Source organism: Heteronotia binoei, chromosome 3, assembly GCF_032191835.1.
Source record: "Heteronotia binoei isolate CCM8104 ecotype False Entrance Well chromosome 3, APGP_CSIRO_Hbin_v1, whole genome shotgun sequence".
Classification (NCBI taxonomy): domain Eukaryota; kingdom Metazoa; phylum Chordata; class Lepidosauria; order Squamata; family Gekkonidae; genus Heteronotia; species Heteronotia binoei.
Genome location: NC_083225.1, coordinates 139,165,549 through 139,190,583, shown reverse-complemented (window position 1 = coordinate 139,190,583; position 25,035 = coordinate 139,165,549). Strand labels below are relative to the sequence as shown.

Sequence of the window (25,035 nt, the reverse complement as noted above, 5' to 3'; positions counted from 1 at the left end):
CATTGTAAAATATCATCCTTTCTTCACTAAATTTGTTGTGTTGGACAGTGTTGTGCATTAGTTGGAAAAAATCCTGCATGCTAAAGGTTATAATCAAAGTGCACACATAATTAGAAGTATGCATAATTGAAAACAATGACGAGTAAACGTCCGTAGGATTGGGATGAAAAGTGTTTAATCTACCTTTACTTTTGCTCAGTTGTTTGGTTATTCTTCTGCACTTGGCTTGTTTTAATTTGTAGAACAAGATAAACTATGGACAAGCTTCCGTACAGAACAAAATATTGAATGCTTAGTTTGAGAAGTTTTGCACTTGTTTTTTCCAGTTGCATCTATACATTTCTGAATATTTTTTATAGCTAGTATTATGTATTTTGAAAATGAACTACACAGATGCAGAATGGAAAAATGCCTTGCTAAATTTCATCAGTTAGAGATATAGGATGAAGAGACAAATAATTTTATGTATTCATTGTTAAGTAGTACTTGTATGACTGCATGTTTAGATGCTTAGCATTGAAAAAGTGTGTGGTTACACAAAGTCTGGCAGGAGTGCCTTATGTAGAAAGTTTTGTGTTTTTTTAAGCAACTTCTTAACAGTGAATGTCTTAAACCAGAAGAAGCCAAGGGCATATGAGTACACCAGAAAGCAAGATTGAAATAGAACTGAAGAAAGTCATACTGTGTCCATGGCTATAATTCCTTTCTCCTGTGAGTGTAGGTGCTCTGACTTAATTGGAAAATGGTTTCAGGTTTTGCAACTGGATGTGAAGCAGGTTTTCTAGGTTGCTGATAACACCCTGTAGCAGTGGGGCTAAGTTTGTAGACTAGGCATTCAGCAATGTACGGTCTTTTTAATACTGTCCAGGCCCACTTGCAAAACATAATTTTTAAAAGTATTACAGATCTCCATTAACTACATATTTCCTGATTTCTGAACTTACCTTTGAGAGAAGACTGAAACAGAACACCTTCATTTAATAATGTCACATGACATCAATTACTGTGCTTTTGTTGGTGTTGATTTTTTCCCAGTGTTTTGAAAGTAATATTTTAATACATATTAAAACTATTTCTGGTTTTTGTCTAGTCTCCAGCTCTTTGCATAATTTGGAAGACAAATCAAAGCATTTGAATGGAAGCAAGAACATCTTCAGTGCTTATCACATTCCAGTATTCCATGGCTCATGATGTTCATAGCCTTCTCTGACTTTGTTACAAAAGAAGCATTTGTCATTCTTAAACTCTAAATCTTATACAATTTATTTAAGATAATATACCATTGCACATATATTTTAATCTATTTTATCTGAAAACAAAAAATACAGAGGGGTTGAAAACTTTTAAAATTCAGTAGATCCCCTGAAAGTAGAATGCTGTAACCTTTCTCTTATCAAATCTCTTGTCAATTTCAGATTGTATAATATAGATAAACCTTTGTATTTGACTGTATCTGTCAGTTCAAAGTCACCATAATGTATTTAGTTTTTTCTTTGCCATAAAGATATATAATATATTATAATAAAATAATAACTTAAGTGATGCTTCTGGAAAAGTCTTAATACTATCTGGTCCTCTGTATGCTGAAAGGTATGGAACTAATATCAAGCTTTTTTGGTCTTCCACCCAGAATTGGATAGTCCAGACAAGCCTGATCTCATCAAATTTAAGAAGCTAAGTAGGGCTGACCCTGACAAGTAGTTGGATGAGAGACCTCCCTGGAATTCCGAAGGTGGGAGGCAGAGGCAGTCAGTATCAAGCCATTTGTCTGAACATCCTCCATGCCCTAATAGGGGTAACCAGAAGTTGCCATGATTTCCAGGCATGCGCGCACACACACACACAAAGTGTGCTTGGTCTTCCATGCTAGAGGCATCACGGACTTTCGTAAGAAGCTAAAAGACTATATTTTAAGAGCTCTTTTGAAAGTTGTCAAAGAAACCAAGTGTGGTGGTAATTACTTAGGGAAAAAGGTAGTTTGAGGGGTTCAAGTTGTTCTTAGATGGTGTTCTGTTGCCCTTCAACTTGCAGTAGCAGACACCACACTTGCAGCTCAGGCCAGTTGCCTGAGAACACCCAATTCATGTGTCACTCCGCAAAGTTTAAGGAATCTTCTTTCAGTGTATGTGGTTCTTCTGCCGGAGGAAGCTGAAGGAAGGTTCCTTAGGCATCACAGTTGGTTGAGTGCAGTGGCAATATAGAGACCAGTGTCTCTCTGACCGCATGGTGATGAGTGATGCTTGGGAAGAACAAAAATATAGTTTTATTACCTTTATTGCTTTAATGTTTAATTGTTAAATGTCTGTGATTGAACAGATCTATTTATGTTGTTGTTGTAACCCATTTTGGTCCCGAGTTGCCAAGGAAAAAGGCAGGCACATAAATATTTTAAATAAAATGAAAATGTCTCATTGTTTTCAAAGTTTATTTGAAATTTAGTAGTGAGCCTCTGCCTTCTTCCAGGTTCTGGAGAAAAGAAGAGACTCTTGCTAAAATAGAAAATGCACTTGTCAGAGTTGAGCTGGTGTGAGCATTGTGTACTCTTGTTTAAGCTTCATGTAGCTTCAGTAACCAAAGGCAAGGAAGGAATGTATTATTAAGGTATTAAATCAGTGTTTTTCATTTCCTTTTTCTTTATTTTCAAAACTAATTTCACAATACTTAATGGTTAGTAAAAATAATAAATGTACATTTTAAGTAGACTTCTCATAATTAAAAAATAGTACTAACTTGCAGAGACAGCAAAGCCAGCAAGCAGTTTCTGTAGAGGCATGAATACACTTCCCTGTGAGAAGTGGACTGTCAGTATATGTAACATATAAACTGTTTTTAACTAATGTAAACATTGGTCCTAGTTAGGTTATTCACTAGTGAATGTTTGCCAATTTAATTGCAGATAGAAACAGATTACATAAATTATCCTTTTTATCATAGTAGTTGTAGATTTGTGTTTATTTGAAATACACCATGAAATGAGCTTCAGCTCAGTTTTCTAAGGAGCATTTTGTTAATGTTGGTTGATCATGCTTATGTACTTTGGTTAGTTCTGAGTTGGCCCATCTTTTATGCGGTACCCTTTTTTCCTCTTCATATTGGTACATTAGTGTATTTTATCTTTTTCTATATACTTCTCATTACTTTGTGCTGGAAATTGTGGTGTTTTTTTAAATATTGCATACATTTGTAAAACAATATTTGCAATAGTTGTATCCCCCCTACAGATGGGTAATGAGACTTCATAGAAATCCAGAGGGTCAGAATGGCGAACACTGGCATGATGTAGTGGATAGAGTGTCAGACTAGGATCTGGATAACCAGGTTTGAATTCCCCACTCTGCCATCGATGTTTGCTGGGTGATTTTGGGCCAGTCACACATTCTCATGTCTAACCTACCTCACAGGGTTGTTGTGAGGGTAAAATAGAGAAGAGAATGAGGCAAGCTGCTACATGAAGTAAATAACAGTAAATAGTTCGTACACATTTGTATTGTGACCACTGGCAGTGATCTAGTATTTAAGTTATTTGTAAAAGTGGACTACTAATTTGTTAATACAAAATAGTCTTCCGTGGCTGTAGAACTGTTGGGCTTTCTCTCATCCAATTGACAAACTACTTCTGACTAATTTTTAATTATTATCATTATTTTTTGCATAGGTTGTTGAAGACTATGCTGGAAGATGGCAGGTTCCTTTACCGCAGCTTCAAGTGCTTCAGACAGCACTCTGTTGTTTCACATCTGCAAGTGTATCATTCCCAGCTGAATGTGAGCACGTACAGTATGTGTTGAGTAGCCTAGCCTTGTAAGTAAATCTTCTGTGTCTCTAGTAGAGCTCTGTAGTAAATCTCTGGATAACTCATAGTTATTGGAGAAATTTAAGTTCAAGAACAGTCTTCTATATTAATGTGCTGCAGAGAAGATTACTTTGAGACATTGGTGTCAAACTGAATGCAGATTATTTTCGATCTGCAGAGATGGCAGATTTAGGATCAAAAGAATTAAAAATATAAAAGTACTTAGTTTCAACAGAGAGACACTTGACAACCATTCAGCAGGATGGAGGAGAAATGATTTGTTGAAATGCTTGTTCTCTGCTTCCTCTCTGTATTGTATATTACCCAGAAACAAGCCCACTGCTTCCCAAATGCATGAAAAGGTTATTTCTCAAGCAACAGTCCCATAGGTAACAATTTGTAACTAACCATGTGCTGCTGACATTGATTGATAAAGTTGGTGTGAACGCTAGTATCTTATAATCTTCCACTCGTTTGTTAATCTGGCTGAATGGTAGATTAGTACAATCACATTTTCCCCACAGTCTTGAGGCAGAGGTGAAAATATTCTGGAAAAAGTTAATTAGCCAGTATGTCAGCACAATTACTATTTATGGGAGACCAACATAGTACTAATGAAAACTGCTGAAATATATTTTGAATTCTGGTAAGTAGCTTTGCACTGATATTAGCTTGGGTCCAGTGGAGAGTCCTTGAACAAGTGGAACTGTGCAAAAAACTCACCTTCACTATTTGCACTAAGTTAAACATAACGTATCTGTATTGCTTCTCTGCCTGTTTAATATGGTGGACAAGCAATTTCTGGGGACTGTAAAACACAGGGAGGAAGCAGAGTATAAGCATTTGAATAAGCAATTTTTCCTCATCCTGTTGGATGGTGTTTGAAAGTGTCTTTGTGTTGAGATAGAAATAATTTTGTATTTTTCTTTTGGTTTCTAAATCTGCCATCTCTGCCAACTGAAGATAATTTTCATTCAATTTGATTCAAATGCCACATGCTTTGAAATAGTCAAATACAGCTTTGAAATATTGGAAGCACAATCATGTGACTTTTAAATACATATTGGTGAATATAAAGATGTGGAAATTCTGAAGGCATAGGGAAACATTTTTTCCTTTTTTTTGGTTCAGAAAAAAATGTGAAATTTGGGAAAGATGAACATATATGCAATACTTACTGTTATATCAAACCTAAACTAATTTTAATACTTTTAACATAAAATCCTTCATTTATAACTTAGGATATAAAATTGCAATATTTGACATACTTATTGAATTCAGTTACAAATTCCTTAGTTTTGTACAAGCAAAACTGCAGCTCTATCCAATACTTAGTAAAAACCTGGAAGCTAATGCGTATGCTAAGGTTGCACAGGCTGTACATTAATTTTTGCAATCTGGGTAGAGAGCTCAGTTCTCAGTGAAACTTCAAGAGTTTTTCTCTTAGGGTTTGGTGCAGTTTCTGCCCAACCTCCTTCTGTTCTTTTTTCCCTACAGCAAGTTAGGGCAGCAAGCTATTTTCTGTGGGAAAATGTGGTTTGAGGGAGAGGTGAAAAGATCAACCACTGATCGGGTCAGATGGACAACAGAAGGTATGCAGCAGTTGAAAATCAATGAAAAGCCTGCATGCTGCCTTCATGAAGATTAGATATCCTTATAGGTGCACAAAAACATACTGGGTTAAAGAGCTGTATATATCTACAGCCAATGTTCCCTCTAAGCTCCACAGTATTATGAGGAGAAAAAAGCTAGTGACATTGAAGTTCTGAGCGAGTCCACATTTGACTATCATGTAAATTAGTTTTCTAGAAGATTACTTCCATCACCTTGGAAAAATCTCAGAATAAATTCTTTTGTATTTGAACTATATTTTAAGAATGATTTAAACCGTATAAGAGAACAGAATCAAGTCAAATTTCATGCACCACTTTCCATTCTATTGGTAGACCTGGCCTCCAGAGAACAAGTCTACCTACTGCTTTCCACTGTATTGAAACTATTTCAGTATAATAAGGACTATTTTAAATATTTTTTGAGTAATATTATATTGATGTTTTAACCTTGTTGTGCATTGCCCAGAAACTCATGTACTTGGGGACTGGGCAAATCACAAATCTAATAATACTAATTGGTAGACTTGACCTCGGACTGTTGCCCTGTGCTGAGCCTTAGAAAGCATACCAGCACTTTGGAGGAGGGGGGAACTCTTGGAGTCTACTTTGTTGCGTTTTTTTTTTAGTGAAATATGATACCAGCATTACAGGTCAAGTATAACAGAGGAGGAGCAATCACTGTCAGAACCTTGTCTTACCTAACAAAAGCAGGAAGTTGTTTTAACTGTTTAATTAATGTTTATTTTAATTGTTGTTGTGATTTTATTGCATACTGTGAGCTGCCCTGAGCCTGCTTCAGTGGGGAGGGCGGGATATAAATCTAATTAACTAACTTATCAACTTGCCCAATTTATTCAAGTATCTATATCCACTTATTCCTGTGACTCAGGACAGCTCACAAATCATACTGAAAAGCATAATAGGACTGTGCAAAAAAAATTATATATATATAATTTTCATTCCAGCTCCTTTGTAGCTTATGGGGACCATTATAGTCGGTGGGTCTTTTAGGCTATAATCTGGGGCTGGGGGGGGGGGAGCTATTTCTTGATGTAAAGGCACCAAATTTGCAGCATAGCTGCTGATGCCTCTTCTCAAAAACTTTCCCAAGTTTTAAAATGGTTGGACCAGGGGGTCTAATTTTATGGAACCCAGGAGGAGGAGGTGTCCCCATCCTCCATTGCTTCTTTGGGGGTGGAAGCAGAAGTTCCTGAGCTTCCTGATAAAATTTTGTGTACCGTCACCCCCTAGCTCAGCTTAGAGGGAACTTTGTGACTACAGCATGAGTACTTTAAAAGCATTTTTTTAAAAGAGAAAATGAGTTTTTTCAGCACTCTTCAATATTTCCATTGGAATTTTTTTTCCATTGGGAAAAAAAGGATGTTTGGGAACATGGGGGGAAATGTGGACTTTGCCAAATTGTTATGGTCTTCTCCCTGGGCCTTCACATCTCTAGGCCAGTAGAGACTAGTTAGTGCTTGGTGTGCCAAAATTATTAGGAACAGTCCCTTTCTAGCTTATAAAGGCCAACAAAGGAGAAATTTGATTTACGATGGTGCCTGGGATTATGACTCTCCTCTATAGTCAAAGTAAAAAAAAGCCTCAAATACGTTTCATTCAGATGATCCTGAATGCAAGATAACTTTTATAATATTATGCAAAAAAAATAGCATTGAACATACTATAGCTTTTATGTGAATGTAAGATGTCCCCTTCTGTTTTTTTATGGCATACCTTGGGAGAACCCTAGTTTTATATTTGAGTGAATAATTTATGCATTCGGTCTGATCTTGAAGTGGCTTCTTTAGGTTATACTACCCCACCTCAAGGGAAAAGTAGGAGTCAAGAAGTACCTTTAAGACCAACAAAGTTTTATTCAGAATATAAATTTTTGTATGCATGCATACTTCAGCGTACAAAAGCTTACATTCTGAATAAAACTTCGTTGGTCTTAAAGGTGAGACTTGACTCCTACTTTGTTCTACTGCTTCAGGCCACTATGGCTGCCCACCTGGATCTATTTCAAGGGAAAGTTATTGACAGAAAGAGTTGTTTGCAGCTTCATGCAAATAATTTGGATGTTCTTGACTTTGTTTCCAGATGAAGTCATAACACTGAGAGTGCACTTTTAATTTTATATTTAACTCTGACTAGAGATCAGTGGATATCCAAAGTGTTAGTTTCAGTACTTAACAACATGAGGTAGTTGTGGTTCACATTATGTGGCCAGATGGAGGCTCCTAAAACTGTTGGAGTCATTTCTCTCATTCCAGGCAGGGAAGTTAAAAAAGGAGATGTTGTCATCCCTTTGAGATCTCCTATAAAACGATGCCTTTCATCCCATTCCGCTATAGTATCTATTATACCCGTGCCAGTTGGGGTGGTTCATCTTGGGAACCAGAGTTCAGTGATAGCAGTCTGCCTCAATTCCTGTTGTGTTGGTGTGTAACCATTTGTGTCCGGTATGGAGGACTGTATGGAGCTGAACTGACCCAAAATGTATCTAAGTGAAATTGAGTTAATACCGTATGAAGTCCTGTGATCTGAAAGAGGAGTGAACAAGACATTAATTTTATATACATGCATATGTGTGTGTGTGCGCGCATCTCTTTACCTCATGACTTAGATTTATAGTTTTTGAGGGGGGGCGGTTCTGGATTTATCACTGCCCTTAAAATTTTAGGCGGCAGCAGTGTCCAGGAATACATTTCAACTCTCCATATGGTGAGAATTTTATACTTTGTAACTTCAAAGATAGAAGCTTAATATTCTGTAGAGCTGCACTTAAAGCTGGAAAGTTTCAACTGGTGAGAATCTGGTTGCCCACATCCTGATTTGAGTCGGTCAATGAAAACCTATCATGCCGGTGTTCTGGTATAATTTGGATGCAGCTATTATGTAAAGGAATTGGAGTTCACTGGCCTTCCATTTAGAGATTCTATACTTTCAAAAGGGAAAAAAAATTGTGAAATAATTTGCAGTCATTTTTGTTTGGTGTCTGACTCCTAGTTGCTTTGATTTCTAGGAGTTTTTTTGAGTTGCTGCTGTTCTTTGGAAAGGATGAGTTCTATGAAGATCCTTTAAAAGACATTCTGGGATCGATTCAGGTAATTTCAATTACTATGACTGGAAATATTGATTATTACTATTATTTAAGAGTTGGGAGCCTGTGAGTAATCTTTCTGGTTAGTTAGTCCTGATCATAGCCTAGCATTATAGTGTAATTTTCCTGAAGCTGGGGCTAAATTAACAGGAGAGCACTTCCTAGTCCTGAACCTGAGCTGCACGAAGGTGGTGGTAAGAAGTATCTGTTCTTTAAATAGAGGTTTGTTCCTAGATGGTTTGATGCCACTCTTAGCTTCAAAGTGATTACAACTTTCAGTGTCCTGATTGGGGTATGGGATATGGTTTGGGGCACTTCCATGATACTTATAACCTTGTGCTTTCATATGCTGTAAGTGATTAGGGTTTTGAGCAGTCACCCTTTCTTTCCCACTCTTCAGCAACCCTTTAAGCAAGTGCTTAATTGCCCTCAATGCTCTGTGGCTTCTGGGCTGCACTGCACATCCTCTGGATTGTCAGCCTATTTTTGTTTTATGGTTAAAACATCAACCAGTTAAATGCTAGATTGTAGCCTTTAAAAAGTAATTATTTTTTCCAATATGGATGGAAATCTTCCACATATGCAGAAATTCCTACTTTTATGGTATCCTTATTTCAGTGCTCTATTGAGCAGCACAAACTACCATTAATAAGACTGCTAGCACTCTGCCAGTCTTAAGTGTTACTCTGTAGAGTTTTATAAGCAAAATTAAACATACCCATTTATCCACAGAGCTCATAAAAGTGTAAGATTGTTTGATGTTAACTGTGTGTAACTAGTATTCTTAGTACCGGACCTCAGGGATAGCTAACTTTTCAGTCTAGGTTGGACTGTGAAATCAGTGTTTCCTGTATCGTTGACCATGCATGTTGGCTGTGAAGCTGTTCATCCCCACAACTAAGGAAACTTTCCAGTGCTGATGAGAGTGAAGTCTGCAAATCAGTAGTGGAGTGCTGGGAGTGGTGGTGGCCAGGCCATAAGCTCCCCTCCCCTAAAATAGGCACCTCTGATGGGTGTAGTAAGATGGGAGTTGTGAAATACTCTGGCAAGGGCTAGATGTGGTACTCCAATCTCCATCTGACTATTGGTCTCTGGGATATAACTTTGTATCTGCAGATCTGGTTTTTGGTCATGTAAGCTTATTTGATGCTGTGTGTTTATAATAAAGTTCAATCTATTTTGTAAAGTTGTCTCCTATTCTTTCCTTTATAGGAATGTCAGAATCTCTTAAATAGATATGGAAATGTTAACTTGGAGTTGGTGACTCGAATTATCAGAGATGGAGGACCTTGGGAAGATCCAGTATTACAAGCTATTCTTAAAGCGAAGCCGGTTTCTCAGGAGTTAGGTATTAAAACCTCTGATGTAAATAATGCATAGAGTACCATGGTTTCTAGTCTTATATCCTAACTTTTTATCATTTCCTGAAGCTTGACTTACAGGTCACAGAAGGGTCTACTGCTGATTTGTACTGCAAGACAGCTGGCCATTCTGGTTATAATGTGTCTTGCAGTATTCCTTCATTGGCTGCAGGGTGCTTTGTTGATAGATGTGGTGGAAGGTTCCTGTTCTGCCCTGCAGACCCTATTTCACCCTGCCCTCCTAGGTGTTTCCCCACACCTGGGAGGCTTTTCTTCTACTCTCAGGGTAGCCCACTACTACCACATGTCTTTTTGTAAGGAGGAGCGTGGTGCGTAGCTTCCCTTCCAAGTTCTGTTGCCTCCCACTGCCCAGTGCCTGGTCACCACAGGGATAGTTTACTGCCTTACACTCCCCTGAAGTAATAGCCACTGGCTATTACTCCTAGTGCCCCTTACTCCTAGTGCCCCTTTTAAAATAGCATGTCTGAGATGGTAAAGGTCTAATGTACAGAGAGCCGCTGCCAGCATCAAAAGTTGTGAAGTATTTATTAAAAAAATGTTTACGAGCATACTTTTAGCACAGCAGTACACTGAACAAGGAATCCAAAGGAAATTGGTAAAAAAGCAAATCCTTTGTCCCTTTCTCTATACATGCCCTATTAGCTGTTAAAATATAGGGCAGGCTCTTTGGCTTAGATGTTCTAGATCTCTACAGAGTTTGCTCTACTGTAAAGCTTGCTCCAACTCTTCCAGACCAGCACATAATCAATGGCTACCAACTATCAGACCTCAGCCCAGAGTTCCCCTGGACACTACATCCCAAAGAAGAAAGTGAGGAGTTTTTATCATCTTTGTTTCCACCTCTAACTTGAGATCAGAGAAGCATTTCCTCCAGCTCCTCCTACAGGTTATCTCTGGAACCTAAAGTCCTCCAAATTCTGTTCCCTGCCTGGAGAAGGGGGAAGCTTGGCCATCCCATTGTCTAGATCTAGTATGAAGATGGACTGAGGTACAAGTGAACTGTCTTCCTCCTCTGCCTAGAGGAAAAAACTTGTTAAAATGCAAAGTAGAGGCTTTGCTACATGCCAGCCTCCATGGGGGAAATGCATTTCTTCAGAGTAGCTAAGAGATATTGCTGCACTCTGAATCTGCCAGCTTGAATCTTACTTCATTATATCTGATGAGTAGCTGCATCACTGAGAAATAATTTTAAATGTGATCGATCAACCCCAATGTGGTGTTCTGTCACCTGTTTTGTTTTACATATAGACATGCCTTCCTCAAGATTGTCATGGTTAAACACAGCAGAACTATACTTGTCTTACTCCACAGTGCGATTTAGTATTTACTAGGGAGAAGTACCTTCAAATAGATCCAATTCAGAACATTCACATAGTCTGAGAATATAGAGGTGACATTCAGGGTGTGTGTGTGGCTAATTTATGGATTCTGTTGCTCCTCAGTGTCCTGCATGTTAAGACATTCTTGGCTGAGGTAACTTACCTGCAGGCCACACACTTGTACCCCAAGAACAGTGGAGGTGGCAAACTGGGTGTCTGCGGAGGTAAAGGGAAGAAAAGAATGGATGAAAAGTTCTTCCTACCTTTTTCTGTATAATTGCCTTTTGCCCACATTAAACATGGTTAGAAGCTAAGCCATTAGAACCAGCCAAGTGGCTGCTTAGATACATGAAGGTGTTGAATAAATGGTCAGTCATTCATGAAGACTTCCCATTTTGCTCAGCTTGAGGGGGTGGGGGAACTAACCAAAAAGCTGTCTGTGCATGTCCCCATTGTGTGAAGGTATCTTTCCCCAGCTTTCAAGATTTTGCTTGTGTAGGGGCTGAGAACACAGAAATAACACTTTCTTTCTAGGAGACTTTTTAATCAGACAGTTGCAGTGGTGGTATTATTGTGGATTTGAGACTATAATACAATACTACTTCCTTTTAATGTTACTGATTTGAATATTGTCTTCTGGATCAACTGGCATAGTAGCGTTTGTTTTGAGAGCATTGACTTGATTCTGCTATCAGTTGACGTTTCTTAGAAAAGTGGTGCTCTGTAGATGAATTTTTCCTAATTACTTAATCTCTCTTTAATTTAACTCTTCATGTTTATGTATAATTTTTTTTTTTAATTTAAGGTCTGTAATCTAATTTATTGTTTTTTTCTTTACCAGTTAACCGATACTTAAGTTCTGAAAATCCACTCTTCTTTGAATTGCGTGCTAGATACCTTATCGCCTGTGAACGCATCCCAGAGGCAATATCGCTCATCAAATCTTGCATGAATCATCCTGAGATTAGCAAAAACCTATATTTCCATCAAGCGTTTTTTATATGTCTTTCTATGTCATCAGTGGAAGATCAGTTATTCCAAGAGGTACAGTCGCCAATAAATTTTTGCTTAGTAATGCTGCCTATCATTTTGTGTTCATAAAGGAAAATTATATGCAACACCAAAATAGGACAATGAGGAGACAAACGGGTTGAATTCAAACTCACCCATCCCAAGTGAAGGGCAGTACTGTTCATGCAAAAGGGAGCAACTTCTACTGACTCCCCCCTCCCCCCTTCAATAAGCTGGGTTGAATCTCATGCTGTTCTCTAAATTAGAATTGCCAACTCCTGGTGGGAAATACCTGGAGATTTTGGAGCTGGAGCCTGGTGAGGGGAGTATCTTTCCAAAGCAACCATTTTTTTCAGGGAAAATGATAAATCTGCCATTGGAGATCAGATGATATTTTGCAAGGTTTCCATGTCCCACTTGAAGATTGGCAACCCTCCTCTAAACACCCCTGACCTTTGGGAAGCGGGGGGAGGGGGGGGCTGCTGCAGGAAGAATGTGAAAGGGAAGATAGTTCCACAAGTAGAGGTCTACTTACAGTTGTTTGTGGTGCATCTAATATCTTTGTGAATGCTTTCAGTAGTGTAGTGGAGATGTTTGAAGAGCAGTGGTAGCTATTTTTTCTTTAATACCGCTATGAAAGTTAGCAGAGATCCAGGTTCATAATTATTTCGGATGTATCATGAAAAGAAAATCAGGGCCTATACTTACAGTTTATGAGACCAGATTGTAATCAGCTTCATTTTGCTCTTAAGAACTTTTAAAAAGAAAATCTGACTATAAGCCTTGTGATGTATGAGTTTTCCCTACTGAAGGGCTACATGGTAAAAATTTCATTTTTTACATGCAATTAAAATAAATGTTTAAAATTTAATAAGAAATCTGTAACTCTGCAGAATGGGACAGTATTACTCATCAGAAGGTAGTGTGGCTGGTGATAATTTAACCACACCTGTTGTAACAGTGCTGGCCTCATTTTGCATGTTCTTGAAGCACTGTAGGAATCTTAATCAGTTTGACCAAAGATCACACAGATAGAAAAAATGAATGTATTCGTTATGGGCAGTATTGACTCTGTCTGAACTAAAGATTTACCATACCGATTACATGCACAATGACATATTGACTTGGAATTCTGCATAATATTGGAAGCTGTATGATGTTTTCCAGACATGTAGCAAATGAAGTACTTTAGTAACAGTGTTTAATAAATAATAGTTGTCTTTTATATAGAACATTGAAAAAGATACAGATTTCAGATGAAGCTTAGCCTTGAGTCATGTTCAACTTGTTTTTGTTGGCTGTTCTTCTCTACATAAGTAGCAACATTACAATGTTTAATGTATTTTTCCTTTGTTATGGAGTGTGTGAGGCAAAGCATCTGTGCTTCCTCTCCAAGAGTTACTGTGAATACTAATAGGTCCACTCCAGCTTGCAGGTGTCACTAGGCCTTCCTGCCTACATGACTTTTAACATCTTCAAAGCTAAAGTCAAGAATGTAATAACTAGCTCTTCTTGGGAATCTGTGGCCCATGGGATGGGAGAGGGGAAGCAGGAGTGATGGGTAATATTCTAGAGGGTTCCAGTGAGAACATGTTCTGATTGGATTTGAACCATAACTTGACACCAGATGACTCAAGACTATAATTTAGCTAGGAGCCAGAGAGAGATAATGCAGACTTTGTGATTCTGGTGGACTGAGGCTTGGACTATGATTTGCTTGGCTATGTAGAGAATGCTTAAGCCTCTGTTTTTGATTTTGAGACTTTAAGATTGTGAGATCTAATACACATTAGCTTTCTTGTTTTTCTCTGTTGTGTGGCTTTAACAGTTTGTGATGCTTAGAATTTATTCTTTAAGCATTTAATAAACTTTATATATTCCTATCAGAATTTGATTTCTTGTGCACACTAGCCCTTGAAACCCCTGGGGGTCAGGTTTGGGCTCCTTAGTGTGCTTTGGTTGTTTCAAAACTATCAAGCAATTTGCATACAGTGTTCCAATATATATTTTTTAATTTGGAAACTGTTTCACTTTAAAACTGGTCATTGTAAACCGTTGATTAGTACTTCCCATCCTCCCTGAAGATGGGGTTAACAAAAGTATTCCTAATGACATCAGTTTAGCATTGAAGTTGCCTCTTTTTATATGTTAAAGTGTTTTATCATACTATTTCAGAAAAAGATATTCATGATGGGCTAATAAAATTTTAAAATGGTATTCCAGGTTGGGAACTTTGCTTACACATCAGCTTTTTCTCAGCTCCCTTTTCTTACTGCTCATGAAGAGCAGATAGGGACATCAAGGGGAGACACTGTGGAAGGGAGAATTGAAGGCAATCCCTCTTCTTGTGTGAACCCAAGTTCTTTTCTGCTTGCACAAGGGGGATTTTGGATTCAGACCCTATTTCTAAGGGAAATGTATTTGCACATTTATATATCTTTTTCTTCCTCTCCTTAAAGAACAAATCCTGTTTTATTCAGTGGAACTTATTTCCAGGAAGGTGTTCTTCATATTGCAGCCCCAGTTACTTAAGCTTATCTCATTTTGCTTTTACAGCATTTGCTAAAAACCGACTCTATGGATGGTGTTGAAATCATCTGCAACATTGCAAAAGAAGGGAAGACTGCCTTAGCCTTGTATCTTTGTGAGTCATTCCTTATTCCACATCTCCAAAAAGGAGATATGTATTGCATCTGGTAAGTGCCTTCTGTCCTATGATACAGCTTCTTGAGCAGATTGCAGAGTTATATTCCTGCAAATAATTGGTAGAATTGTAATTTTTTTTCTGCCTGTAGTTAAATAATGCTTTCTGATTTCTATCCTTTGGGTGTATTATTTTTCTTTCCTGTGCAGCTGTCTTTTGACAGTAGTCCAGTGTGTAGGGCTTACTGCAGTGGTACTGACTGCAAAATAAAGTATTAGCCCAAACCAGGTATTGAAATAAATTGTATAGTTGCTGAATACTTTAAAAACATAAAAAAACATTCATTTTCTCTGGTTCTATAAAATTCTTCTCTTCAAAGTTTTTAGTTGGCAGCAATAATCCTCCTCATACTAGAAACTGGGACTGGAATTGTTCTGTTTAATATAAGGCTCCAGATCTCTTCAAGCAGTCAGATGTTTTCTGGCATAATGCTTTCTGTTTGAGTATATTAAAACCTGCGATTTAATGAACAATTTATAGAATAATAAAACTAACATGCTTTGGGAAAGATATACGTGTGTGTGTACAAAAAAAAATCTATTTTGGTCTTCCATACCAGAGCGTGTAGTTTGTGTGTCTTCATTGTCATATGTGTAAGATACTGTTCACTGTTCTTGTTACAAGACTGTATTCCATAGGCTAATTGTTTATGTTATCCAGAGCTTGATGTTATTACTCCCATAAAACATCCTACACTAACAGACTGTGCACTTGTGCATGTCCCGAGACAGAAACTTTAGAACATGTGTTCTTAAACTGTACTTTTTATTCTGACCTGTGCTCCATACTCATTGACCCGTTTGAGTGAGCAAACAGCGAAGCCTGAGTCTCAACTTGGACTCAATTGATAATTGAAACTGTTGCAGATTTTTTATGTCTAGCATCTAGGAGGCACTTAATGTACTTGCAAACTGCCATTTGATGGATGGATTGGTTCCCTGTTATGTTCAATATCATGCCAATAAAGGTTGTTGTATGCCCCTTTCCACTTATCAAACTTTTATTAAAAGGACAGGGCTGGGTTCCCCCCCATCCCTCGCTGGCAACCTGGTATGACATAAATAACAAAAATAAAAAATAAAACTGCAGAAGCACAACAAATCTTGGTCACAAACAGTCATTACTCCAGTTCAATACAAGACAAAATTAAAAGACTCTGGGAGAGAAGTACCTTCTTCATTTGAATATCCATTTGAATCACTCTTTCACCTTGCTTCTAAATTATCATCTCTACCCACTCAGTTGAAGTGGACTCTGCTCCAGTGACTTGCAGATAGACTACTAGAATGCACCTCTCTTCAGTTCCAGTTAAACTAGTGCTCGAAATGGAGGGAAATATTTTGGTATTTGTTTTTTCTCAGGCAATTAGTATCCTCACTTTAGTTTTCTTTCAGAAAATCTATCCTTAAAGTGTTCCCATGGAGCAAACAGGTGGTGACCATCAAACATTTTAAATCGGTTCCAGAAAAGACCCTAGTTGCTTCTGATATGCTTTTTTTATTGCAGTTTCTGGAGTACCTTATAATGTACAGTTAACGTCTACTAATCAAAATACATATGTGCACTTAAACAATTTTGACATTTTTTTTGTTACTAAATGTTACAAACCCTGAGCCATCAGGGGTAGAATTTATTTATTTATTTGATTTATAGCTCTCCCTCCCCTGCACAGCAGGGCTCAGGGTAGGTAACAATGATGATTAAAACAAATACAATATCAATTAAAATGCATTCCAGTATGATAATGGGATAAGTGTAAATAACTGATGGGTTATGCTGATGGATGTAGTTATTCACCACATTCCTTTTTTGATCCACAAGAAGCTAATGGATGATTGGGGAACTACATGGACAAAATGTTGTATGATTCTTGACTGCATTGAGGAGGAGAACTGGGTGAATACCCCTCTTTCTGCAAACACAGCCTTATTTCTAAGACTGCTGGCAGAAGAAAGTAGTCAGATGTTTTATCCAAAACTGTCCCCTCACTGCAGTCACCTACCCCTCAGTGCTTTTTGTCCATGTGGGTCCTGCAGCATTAGCTTTTTGAGAGAACAAGAAATAAGGGAAGGTCTGCATGTACCAGTATGTTGCTGTGGTAGTGGTAGGATACAATGCAATAGGTGAATGAAATTAAGCGGGTTTTTTTTAAAGAAAATGTGGGTGAAATGGGACCAGCTGTACCTTTCACCTGTAACCATATTTTGTTGGGTGTATGTACTACTAACATTTCATTTGGCACTGTCAAGAAAACATACTTTCTGTTAAGTTTATTTGCAATTTATGCAGAAAGTTTTATATCTGTAATAGAAGCACAACTCAGAAATAATACAGAATTATTTTTCCTACCTGGATTTGCTGTGTATTCATGTGGAATACTTAGGAATACCTGACTTAAAAATGGTTTGAGCCTGTGCAAACTTTTGGTGTAATGAGTTAGTCAGATGAGAATTAATCAGATTTAGTTTTACAGTATGTTACAAATATATTAACAAACATGCATTTCTGGTTGCATTACTAGCACTTTCAAGTACGATTTCATTGCATTTCAAAGGATAGTGTGTCTAAAGCATGCTAACAAGGTTGTATTCTGTCTATTTATAGGGAGCTGATTTTTATTTGGAGCAAACTACAACTTAAATCTAATCCATCAAAACAAGCATTTGTAGATCAGTGCTACCATCTTCTAAGAATAGCTACAAACATAAGGGTTATTTTCCCTTTCATGAAAGTTATTAAAGATGAAGTAAGTTATGGTGTGTTTTTTACATATTAGACATGTTCTTTGAAGTGTTTGCAAGTACTTGTTAAATTATCATTGCAATAGGAGAACACATACATGTTTAAAGCATCATTCTCTACCAGTGTATTTTCTTAGATTGTAGAAGATAAATAGGATAAAATTAAGGCCACAAATGAAGGGCATTATACACACACACACAAATGAGACCTTGTTGGGTTGGGCCATGTGTAGCAGAGAGATAAACTTTATGAAGGACACAAACACAAAGATTTTTTTAAAAAAGTTTAACATTCATTGGTCTTAATGGTGCTTTCTTTGGATCTCTCCCATGGGATCCAGAGAACTGGGCAAAGGAAGTTCTGGCTCTTTCCTTCCTTCCCCAGGGACCAGGAGAGAGAGGAGCCTCAGCCAATAGAAGGAAGAGAGGCTTGGCTCAGTAGCTCTGCTGTGCGATTGAGCAAGCTGGGCAGAGCAAGCTATTCCTCCCCCCTTCCTCTGCAAGGGAGGAGCCTCAGCCAATGGAGAAAATAAGAGGCTCTGCTCTATAGCTCCTGTATGATTGAACAAGCCTAGCAAAGCAAGCTGTGATGCAGAAGGAAGCAAGATAGAGGGAATAGGAAGCAGACAACAGTCAGTTGCTCGGGGGCCTGATACGAGCTCTCCGAGGGCCTGATTCAGCCCCCAGGCTGCATGTTTGACTGCCTTGATTATAGTTTATCTATTCAAATCAGTTCTAGTTATGCAAATTTTACATAGGGGTGGTACAGTTGTGATGTTAGCTGTGGCTTGCAATAACCATTGTTTTCTTATCCTAATCCTGGAATGGGCACAAACCAAAATTAGTGATGAATAAGGCCGGTTCATAGTTCGCAAACCAAGGGTTTGGGAGAAGTCTCCCCCACCATGATTTGCCCATGAACCTCTGTGAAGTTCATGTGAGTTTCAAAGGTATTTAAGTACCTTCTGAACTTATTTCCAGGTCAGGCTGTCTGACCAGAAATGAGCTCCAAAGGCATTTAAATGTCTTCAGAGCCCACCTCTGGATCAGGCTGGCCTGACTGAGCTCCAAGAGCATACTCTGAAGGTATTCATCGGCCTTTGGAGCCCACTTACAGGGGGGCATGTCCTGTAAGTGGGCTCTGGAGTCCTATAAATGTCTTCAGAACTCACTCTCAGAGCTCAGTCGAGGCAGGTCACCCAAACCACAAACCGGTTCATGTAATGGACCAGTTTATGGAAATTCATGGGTCGGGGTTCATCTTTCACAATTCCGCAGAGTCTGTAAGATAGAACTGTTTTGACAGGCCTTCAACATCTGAATCCAGAAAAGAACCACCACCTCTCACTACTGAGGAGCTACGAATATCGTGGGATCATTAACAGAAAAAAAGATCCCGCCATATCAAGTGTATAGCGCCACAAAATGTTTTAAATGTATTTTATTGGTTTTCAATAGTTTTATATAATTGTTTGTTAGTCGCCCTTAGTCCGAGAGTGTGGAATATAAATGTAAAGTAATAATAATAATGAAAACCCCTGAACAACAAACCTTCATTTTTCCTGTTAGTGCCCACCACTAGTGTAAAGTAAACCTATGTTATTGCTTGCTGAATTAAGCTCCGCTACCAGAGCATGTGCATAAAGAGACACTGGTAACACCTTCTTGCAGGCACAGGCTGAAGAGACAGAGGAAGTTTCCTTAAGCATTGATTGTCTGGCATGGGAATGAGTTTTAATCATAATTAATGCAAACTAGCTTGCACGCCCACTCAAAATGATAGTTTTTATATGCTGGTTTATTAGCTTTAGATGTTTTTCTTGACCTTAATGAAGTAAAAACATTTTTATGCCACCCTTCCACTCAGTCGGGTCCACAAGGCAGCAAACTTAAAAAAAAAATTAAACATTTGAGAAAATAAAAATACATGTAAAATGATAAAATAATTCAATTGAAATATATGAACAAACAACGCCAGGAGGGCCAGTTAAATGTGATATCTGCATAGGACTATAAGGTTCATAAGTGTGCTTAAAAACCATCTTTGAAGTCTAGGTGCATATACTGAATCCAGAAAGTTCAGTGGCTAAGTTTTCTGTGTTGTGTGTGTTTTCCAAGGTGATAATTGCATATTTTAAAAATCTTTCTGTATTAGTACGTGATCACATTGCCATAAACATTTGCTTTAAAGAAAGCTTATTAGATTATATGAATTGTAAGAAAGGCACCCCTTCGATAAGATTCATCATTGTATCTCTAGCTTGTGCATCCCATCACAGTGGACAACAAGCCCCCCTGATGGTGTGTCACTATGGAAATGTAAAGGAGAAACATATTTTCACATGCTTTTTAGTTCACTGTCGGTGAGGAATGTAGAGCTTAATCCAAAGGTTGTTTTCCATCAGTGTAAAGGGGGGCTGTTGCTGATTTCCCTTCTCCCTCTGCATAGGCCTCTGTAGATCCTTTGTTTATGAAGAGTAGCATTTCAGGATACTCAGTGGGTACAATGGGAAGAGAGGGCAGGAAATGTCTATTAATGAAGCTCTTCTGGTGGCACTTTAGATCCAAATCATTGTCTGTTAGAGGTAAATGGGTTATGCCAAAGATCCCAGATTTTTTAGAGAAAAAGTTGAAGCCTGTACCATTCAATATATTCATCTACCAGTTGGAAAATCATTATCATTTATTAAATTTATGAATCACCTCATCCCCGCCAATGCCAGGCTCTAGGCGATGCACAACAAAAATACACATAAAATCAATAAAATCGATGAATTAAAAGCAATTGCAACCACAGCCCAGTGGACATTCTTTATAATGTGCTGTAATTCTGCTTTTTAGACATTGGGAGCAGTCCCCCCCCCCTTAAGTCGGAGTGTGGCAGCCTGGCAACCACCACTGTCCTCAAGCAAAAACCTGGCAGAACATCTGTTTTACAGGCCCTGTGGAATTGTAAAAGATCCCGCAGGGCCCTAGTGTCTTCCGGCAGAGAGTTCCACCAGGTCCAGGACTGAGAAAGTACTAGCCCTCTTAAATACTTCAATTTAAAATACTGCAATTTAAAATTCTGTCTAGTTTTACTTTTCTTTTCTTTTTTTAGAATGAAATACACGCATGCTGTAAATATAAGGCAACTTTTATAATAATGGATTTTTATTCTTTCCTACAGGTTGGCAAGGATGGTTTGCAGATTTGTGTTGAAATATGTGGAAGTGCTCTTCAACTGGATCTCCGTGATGACCCAAAAGTGAAATGTTTGATATATAAAACAATTGCTTATTTTTTGCCAAATGACTTGGAGATTGTCAGGATATGTGCTCTTTCCATCTTTTTTATTGAGCGTACCTTGGAGTCCTATTACACTGTTGAACACCTATATAAACATGCAGATGAAGAATACAATGAACAAATCAGTTCTGTTCAGAATCGTGTGCGTTTTGAGTTGCTTCCAATTTTGAAAAAGGGTTTGTTTTTTGATCCAGAGTTCTGGAATTTCTTGATGATCAAGCAAAACTGTTTAGCATTGCTAAGGGACAAAGCATCAGTTGACTTAAATGAAAGTACACTGAAACATTCTTCTGCTAGTACACTGAAACATTCTTCTGCTAGTACACAGAAGCTGCCACGTCGAGCGTTGCGTAGTGATCATTCTTGTCCAGCAGATGTAAGCAATGGAGAAGTAGGCCATGATGTCCTTTCTGGAGCACAGTCAATATGTCATGTCAATTCCAGAAAGAACCACATAGCTCTTGGATCACCTAAAATTGATCACAATGTACCTAGGCACCTCTGTGTGTTATGCAACAGGGAATTTCTTGGAGGTCATATTGTGAGGCATGCACAGGCTCACCAGAAAAAAGGCAGTTTTTCATGTGTGATGTGCCGCAGAAAATTCAGGCAAAAAGGAGTAATGCTTAAGCACTTAAAGAATCACATCAAGAAGATGACAAGACATCAGCTGGCTTTCCCATGTCATGATCAAAAATCCTCTGATGTAAATGAAGTAAACTGCTCTGGTGCAGATGTTCCTCTTGAAAATGGGAACTTGGAGAATTCTAAAGAAAGCAAAATGGAGGTTATTGTTCCAAGTACTGATCAGGAGACACAGGATGCTGAACTTCCATTGGCTGTAACTGAAAATCATGTTAGCAACCAGGGTACCATTATTGAAAATGGTAGTTGTGATAGCTGTTCAAATAACACTCCTGAGCCAGAAACTACTGAAGGATTGCCAGAAAATGATGGCAGCTTGACTAAAGAGTTCACCATACTTCATAGAATAAATGGTGTAGTATGCCCTCAAAATGACCTGAACATTATGGACCAAGCAGGCAACTTCAAGTGTCCTGCAAATGGCTGCATTAGAGTCTTTAAAAAGATTAGGTGTCTGAATAAGCACGCACGGAAGGCTCATCCCACTGATCTGAAAGTGCAAGAGCATATAATGAAGTCAAATAAAGGAAAATGTCGCTTTTGTCAGAGAAAATTTTTAGATTGCCAGCATTTTATTGATCATTTAAAACAACATGTATATCCAAATGTACATTTTTGTTTGCATTTTAATTGTAATCAAAGATTTAAGCTGTCCACTGAGCTTGCAGAGCATACAAAAAGCCACAGTGAGTTTAAAGCTCAGTGTAGTTTTGCAGAATGCTGTGAGCTTTTTGAGGACCTTTCATTGCTGTTTGAGCATGAAGCGCAACATTATCCAAACAAAACGGATCAGTCTGAAGAGGTCAATGAAAATAATTCTTCAGATATTGTTTTGGAATCCCAAAGCAGCGTGCGAGAAAAAACAAAGAGCAGTAATGAAAAAGAGGTTGTAGTAGACTTGCCAATTCCAACTTGGAAAGCAAGGAAAGATTCTACAGAACCAAAGACCTATATCCAGAGCGAGAAAAAAATAAACAGTCTAACACAGAATGGGAATGAAAATGCATGTGATGATACTGCTACAGTTGTGAACTTGATAGACCAAAAGATACCTGCAATTGAGCCAAATTCTGAGAACTGTAAAGTTAGTAACCAGTTAGTCAATGGGCATAATGAAGTGGAACAGGCTCCTTCAGATAGTGCTTTGGAAAAAGTGATTGACAACACAAGGACAGAAAATGGTTCCATTCTTCCAGTTTTACACAACTGCAATGATACTCTACCAAACAGTATTGTAACAGTCTCTCAGTCACCTTCCAAACCAAACCAGATAACGGAAAACACTTCATATGGCTTAATTTTAACAAAACCTTACGTTAGACCATTGCCTCCAAGTTACCTTGATGAACGGTACATTAGCATGCCAAAACGTAGAAAAACTTTGACATACAAAGTAGATGCTCATTTAGAGCAAGATAAAACTTGTAGCGAGTCAGAGAGGTTACGATGCAGCAAATGCCTGACCACCTACTGTAACTCAGAAGCACTTCAGCTTCACCTTGCACAAAAGAAATGTCAGACACTCTTTGGATTCGATTCAGATGATGAAAGTAAGTCTTACAGTGCTGCTGCTGTCTTGTGCATAGTTCTAGCCATTGAAAAAAAGACCCTAAAATACTCATTTTTGACAAAGGTTTTCTTAAAAGTTCAGCATGTGATGGTAAAAAGGAAAAAAAATGTTTAAAGGATAAGAAATGCAGTCAGTAGTGTATTTGGTTTTCAACATGGTCCCATTTGTGGAAACAGTTGGAGAGTCAAGCCTTGAAAAGACAAGATAGACCTTCTATACACCTGAGAAGAGCCCCAGGTTTGCAGAAATACCTGAAATCTAACCCCCCCCACCTTTGTAGAGGTTAAAACTCACAATAATAGTAGTGATGCCTGTAAATTTAAGAAATGAATGGCTTCTGTGGCATTACTAGGCAACTATAACGGTGTTGCAAGTATTAAAGTCTGTTCTATCAGCAGCAACCATCTGCCAATTAGATATCAGCCAGCTTACATGACTCATCCAGGCCTGACTGCTTGCTGCTTTTCAACAGTAGCCACATTATGAAAGCCAGTGTAGTACAGTTGTTAGAGTTTCAGACTAGCATCTGGGAGGCCCAGGATCAAATCACCACTCTACTGTGAAAGCTCACTGGGTTACCATGGGCTAGTTATACATTTGCAAACTCAGGCGGTTTGTGAGGATAAAATGGAGAATAGCAGAATGATTTGAGGTGATTTTGATCCTTATTGTAGAGAAACAAGTATAAATGATGTAAATACATATAGGTGAAGATGTGCAGATAAAAAGGTAGGTTGGTTTGTAGGTGGGAACTGAGGAGAAAAAAAGCAGCAAAATGTGTGGATATGTAGACTACTAGGAAAAGGGAACGAGTCAATAGTCTGGAAAGGGAGACACAGGGAAATAAACCTCCCCTGTTCTAGCTTCTGCACACCTGGCCTAGCCCAGTGGCTGGCTCTGCACACCCTGGGCCTGGCTCAGATTGGCAGACGATGCTGTGCAACAGTTTTCCTTGGGAAAGACTGTTAGTGAAGGGCAGGAGGCAGATCTGAAGACAAAGGCAGATAAAGGTAGGCTGGATGGTGAATGGTAAGTAGGAAGCAGGAGAAAGGGTTATGGGGCTTTCAGAGAAGGCACATAGGAAATAGGGGGCGGGGGAATAAGATCCCCCCCCCCCAACAATCTTACAGATCCCTTACTAGTAACATTCTGATGGTTGAAATGGTAGGGTGGTTGTTATTGATCATTAGAAGTTTAAGACCATATATATAAAATCGCACAAGATGTCTTCATGGTTCCTCTGCTCAATATGTATGTAAAGGCTATTGAGAAAAATGGAGTGAAGGTCTGGAGTTTTCTTTTTTGATGTTGTGTCTCAATTATTTCTGTGCCTGTTTCATAATTGTGATCAGTATAGTAAATGTCTAAGCTGATTGAAACTACTGCTAAAACTAAAGTGGTTCTGGGTGGCAGGCATGAGGTAGAGGGAAGTAATTTCATATGGTTATTGACTACAGACACTTTGGTACTTCAAGCTTGTGAACTTAAGATATTTTTAAAATCCAGTACTACACTTTTATATTCAGGTATATGCTGCTGCTAGGACTGTTGATTTCATCTTTTGAAAAGATTGCAACTTTTTCAGATTTGGTCTCAGTGCTTTAATTTTGAGACTGAAGCAGGGCTTTTTTTGAGTAGGAATGCGGTTCTGGCTGGCTTGGCATCAGGGGTGTGCAGCCTAATATGCAAATAAGTTCTTGTTGGGCATTTTCTACAAAAAGCCCTGTGTGAAATGGCGGTGATGTCACGGGGTGTGACCTAATATGCAAATAAGTTCCTTATTTTGATCCTTATTTTCTACAAAAAAAGCTCTGGACTGAAGTAATGTGCTCTGTGGCTGGACCTAAGTGCTGTTTGAACTGCCAG

The 25,035-nt window shown here is 38.4% G+C and overlaps 1 protein-coding gene across 3 annotated transcripts in view; it reads left to right on the top strand.

Annotated features, from left to right (window-relative positions):
• Nucleotides 1-25,035, top strand: part of ZNF654 (zinc finger protein 654) — a 30,081-nt gene that overhangs the window by 2,687 nt on the left and 2,359 nt on the right. For 2 of the 3 annotated variants that reach the window (XM_060234519.1, XM_060234518.1), the window contains exons 2-8: nt 3,656-3,801; nt 8,432-8,513; nt 9,722-9,857; nt 12,052-12,254; nt 14,778-14,917; nt 17,530-17,671; nt 20,836-23,149. In XM_060234519.1, the coding sequence (XP_060090502.1) occupies nt 12,159-12,254; nt 14,778-14,917; nt 17,530-17,671; nt 20,836-23,149 (2,692 nt within the window). In that variant the 5' untranslated portion in view covers nt 3,656-3,801; nt 8,432-8,513; nt 9,722-9,857; nt 12,052-12,158. Of the gene's footprint in view, nt 1-3,655; nt 3,802-8,431; nt 8,514-9,721; nt 9,858-12,051; nt 12,255-14,777; nt 14,918-17,529; nt 17,672-20,835; nt 23,162-25,035 lie in introns of all 3 variants that reach the window. The other variant, XM_060234517.1, reaches the window with a different exon arrangement.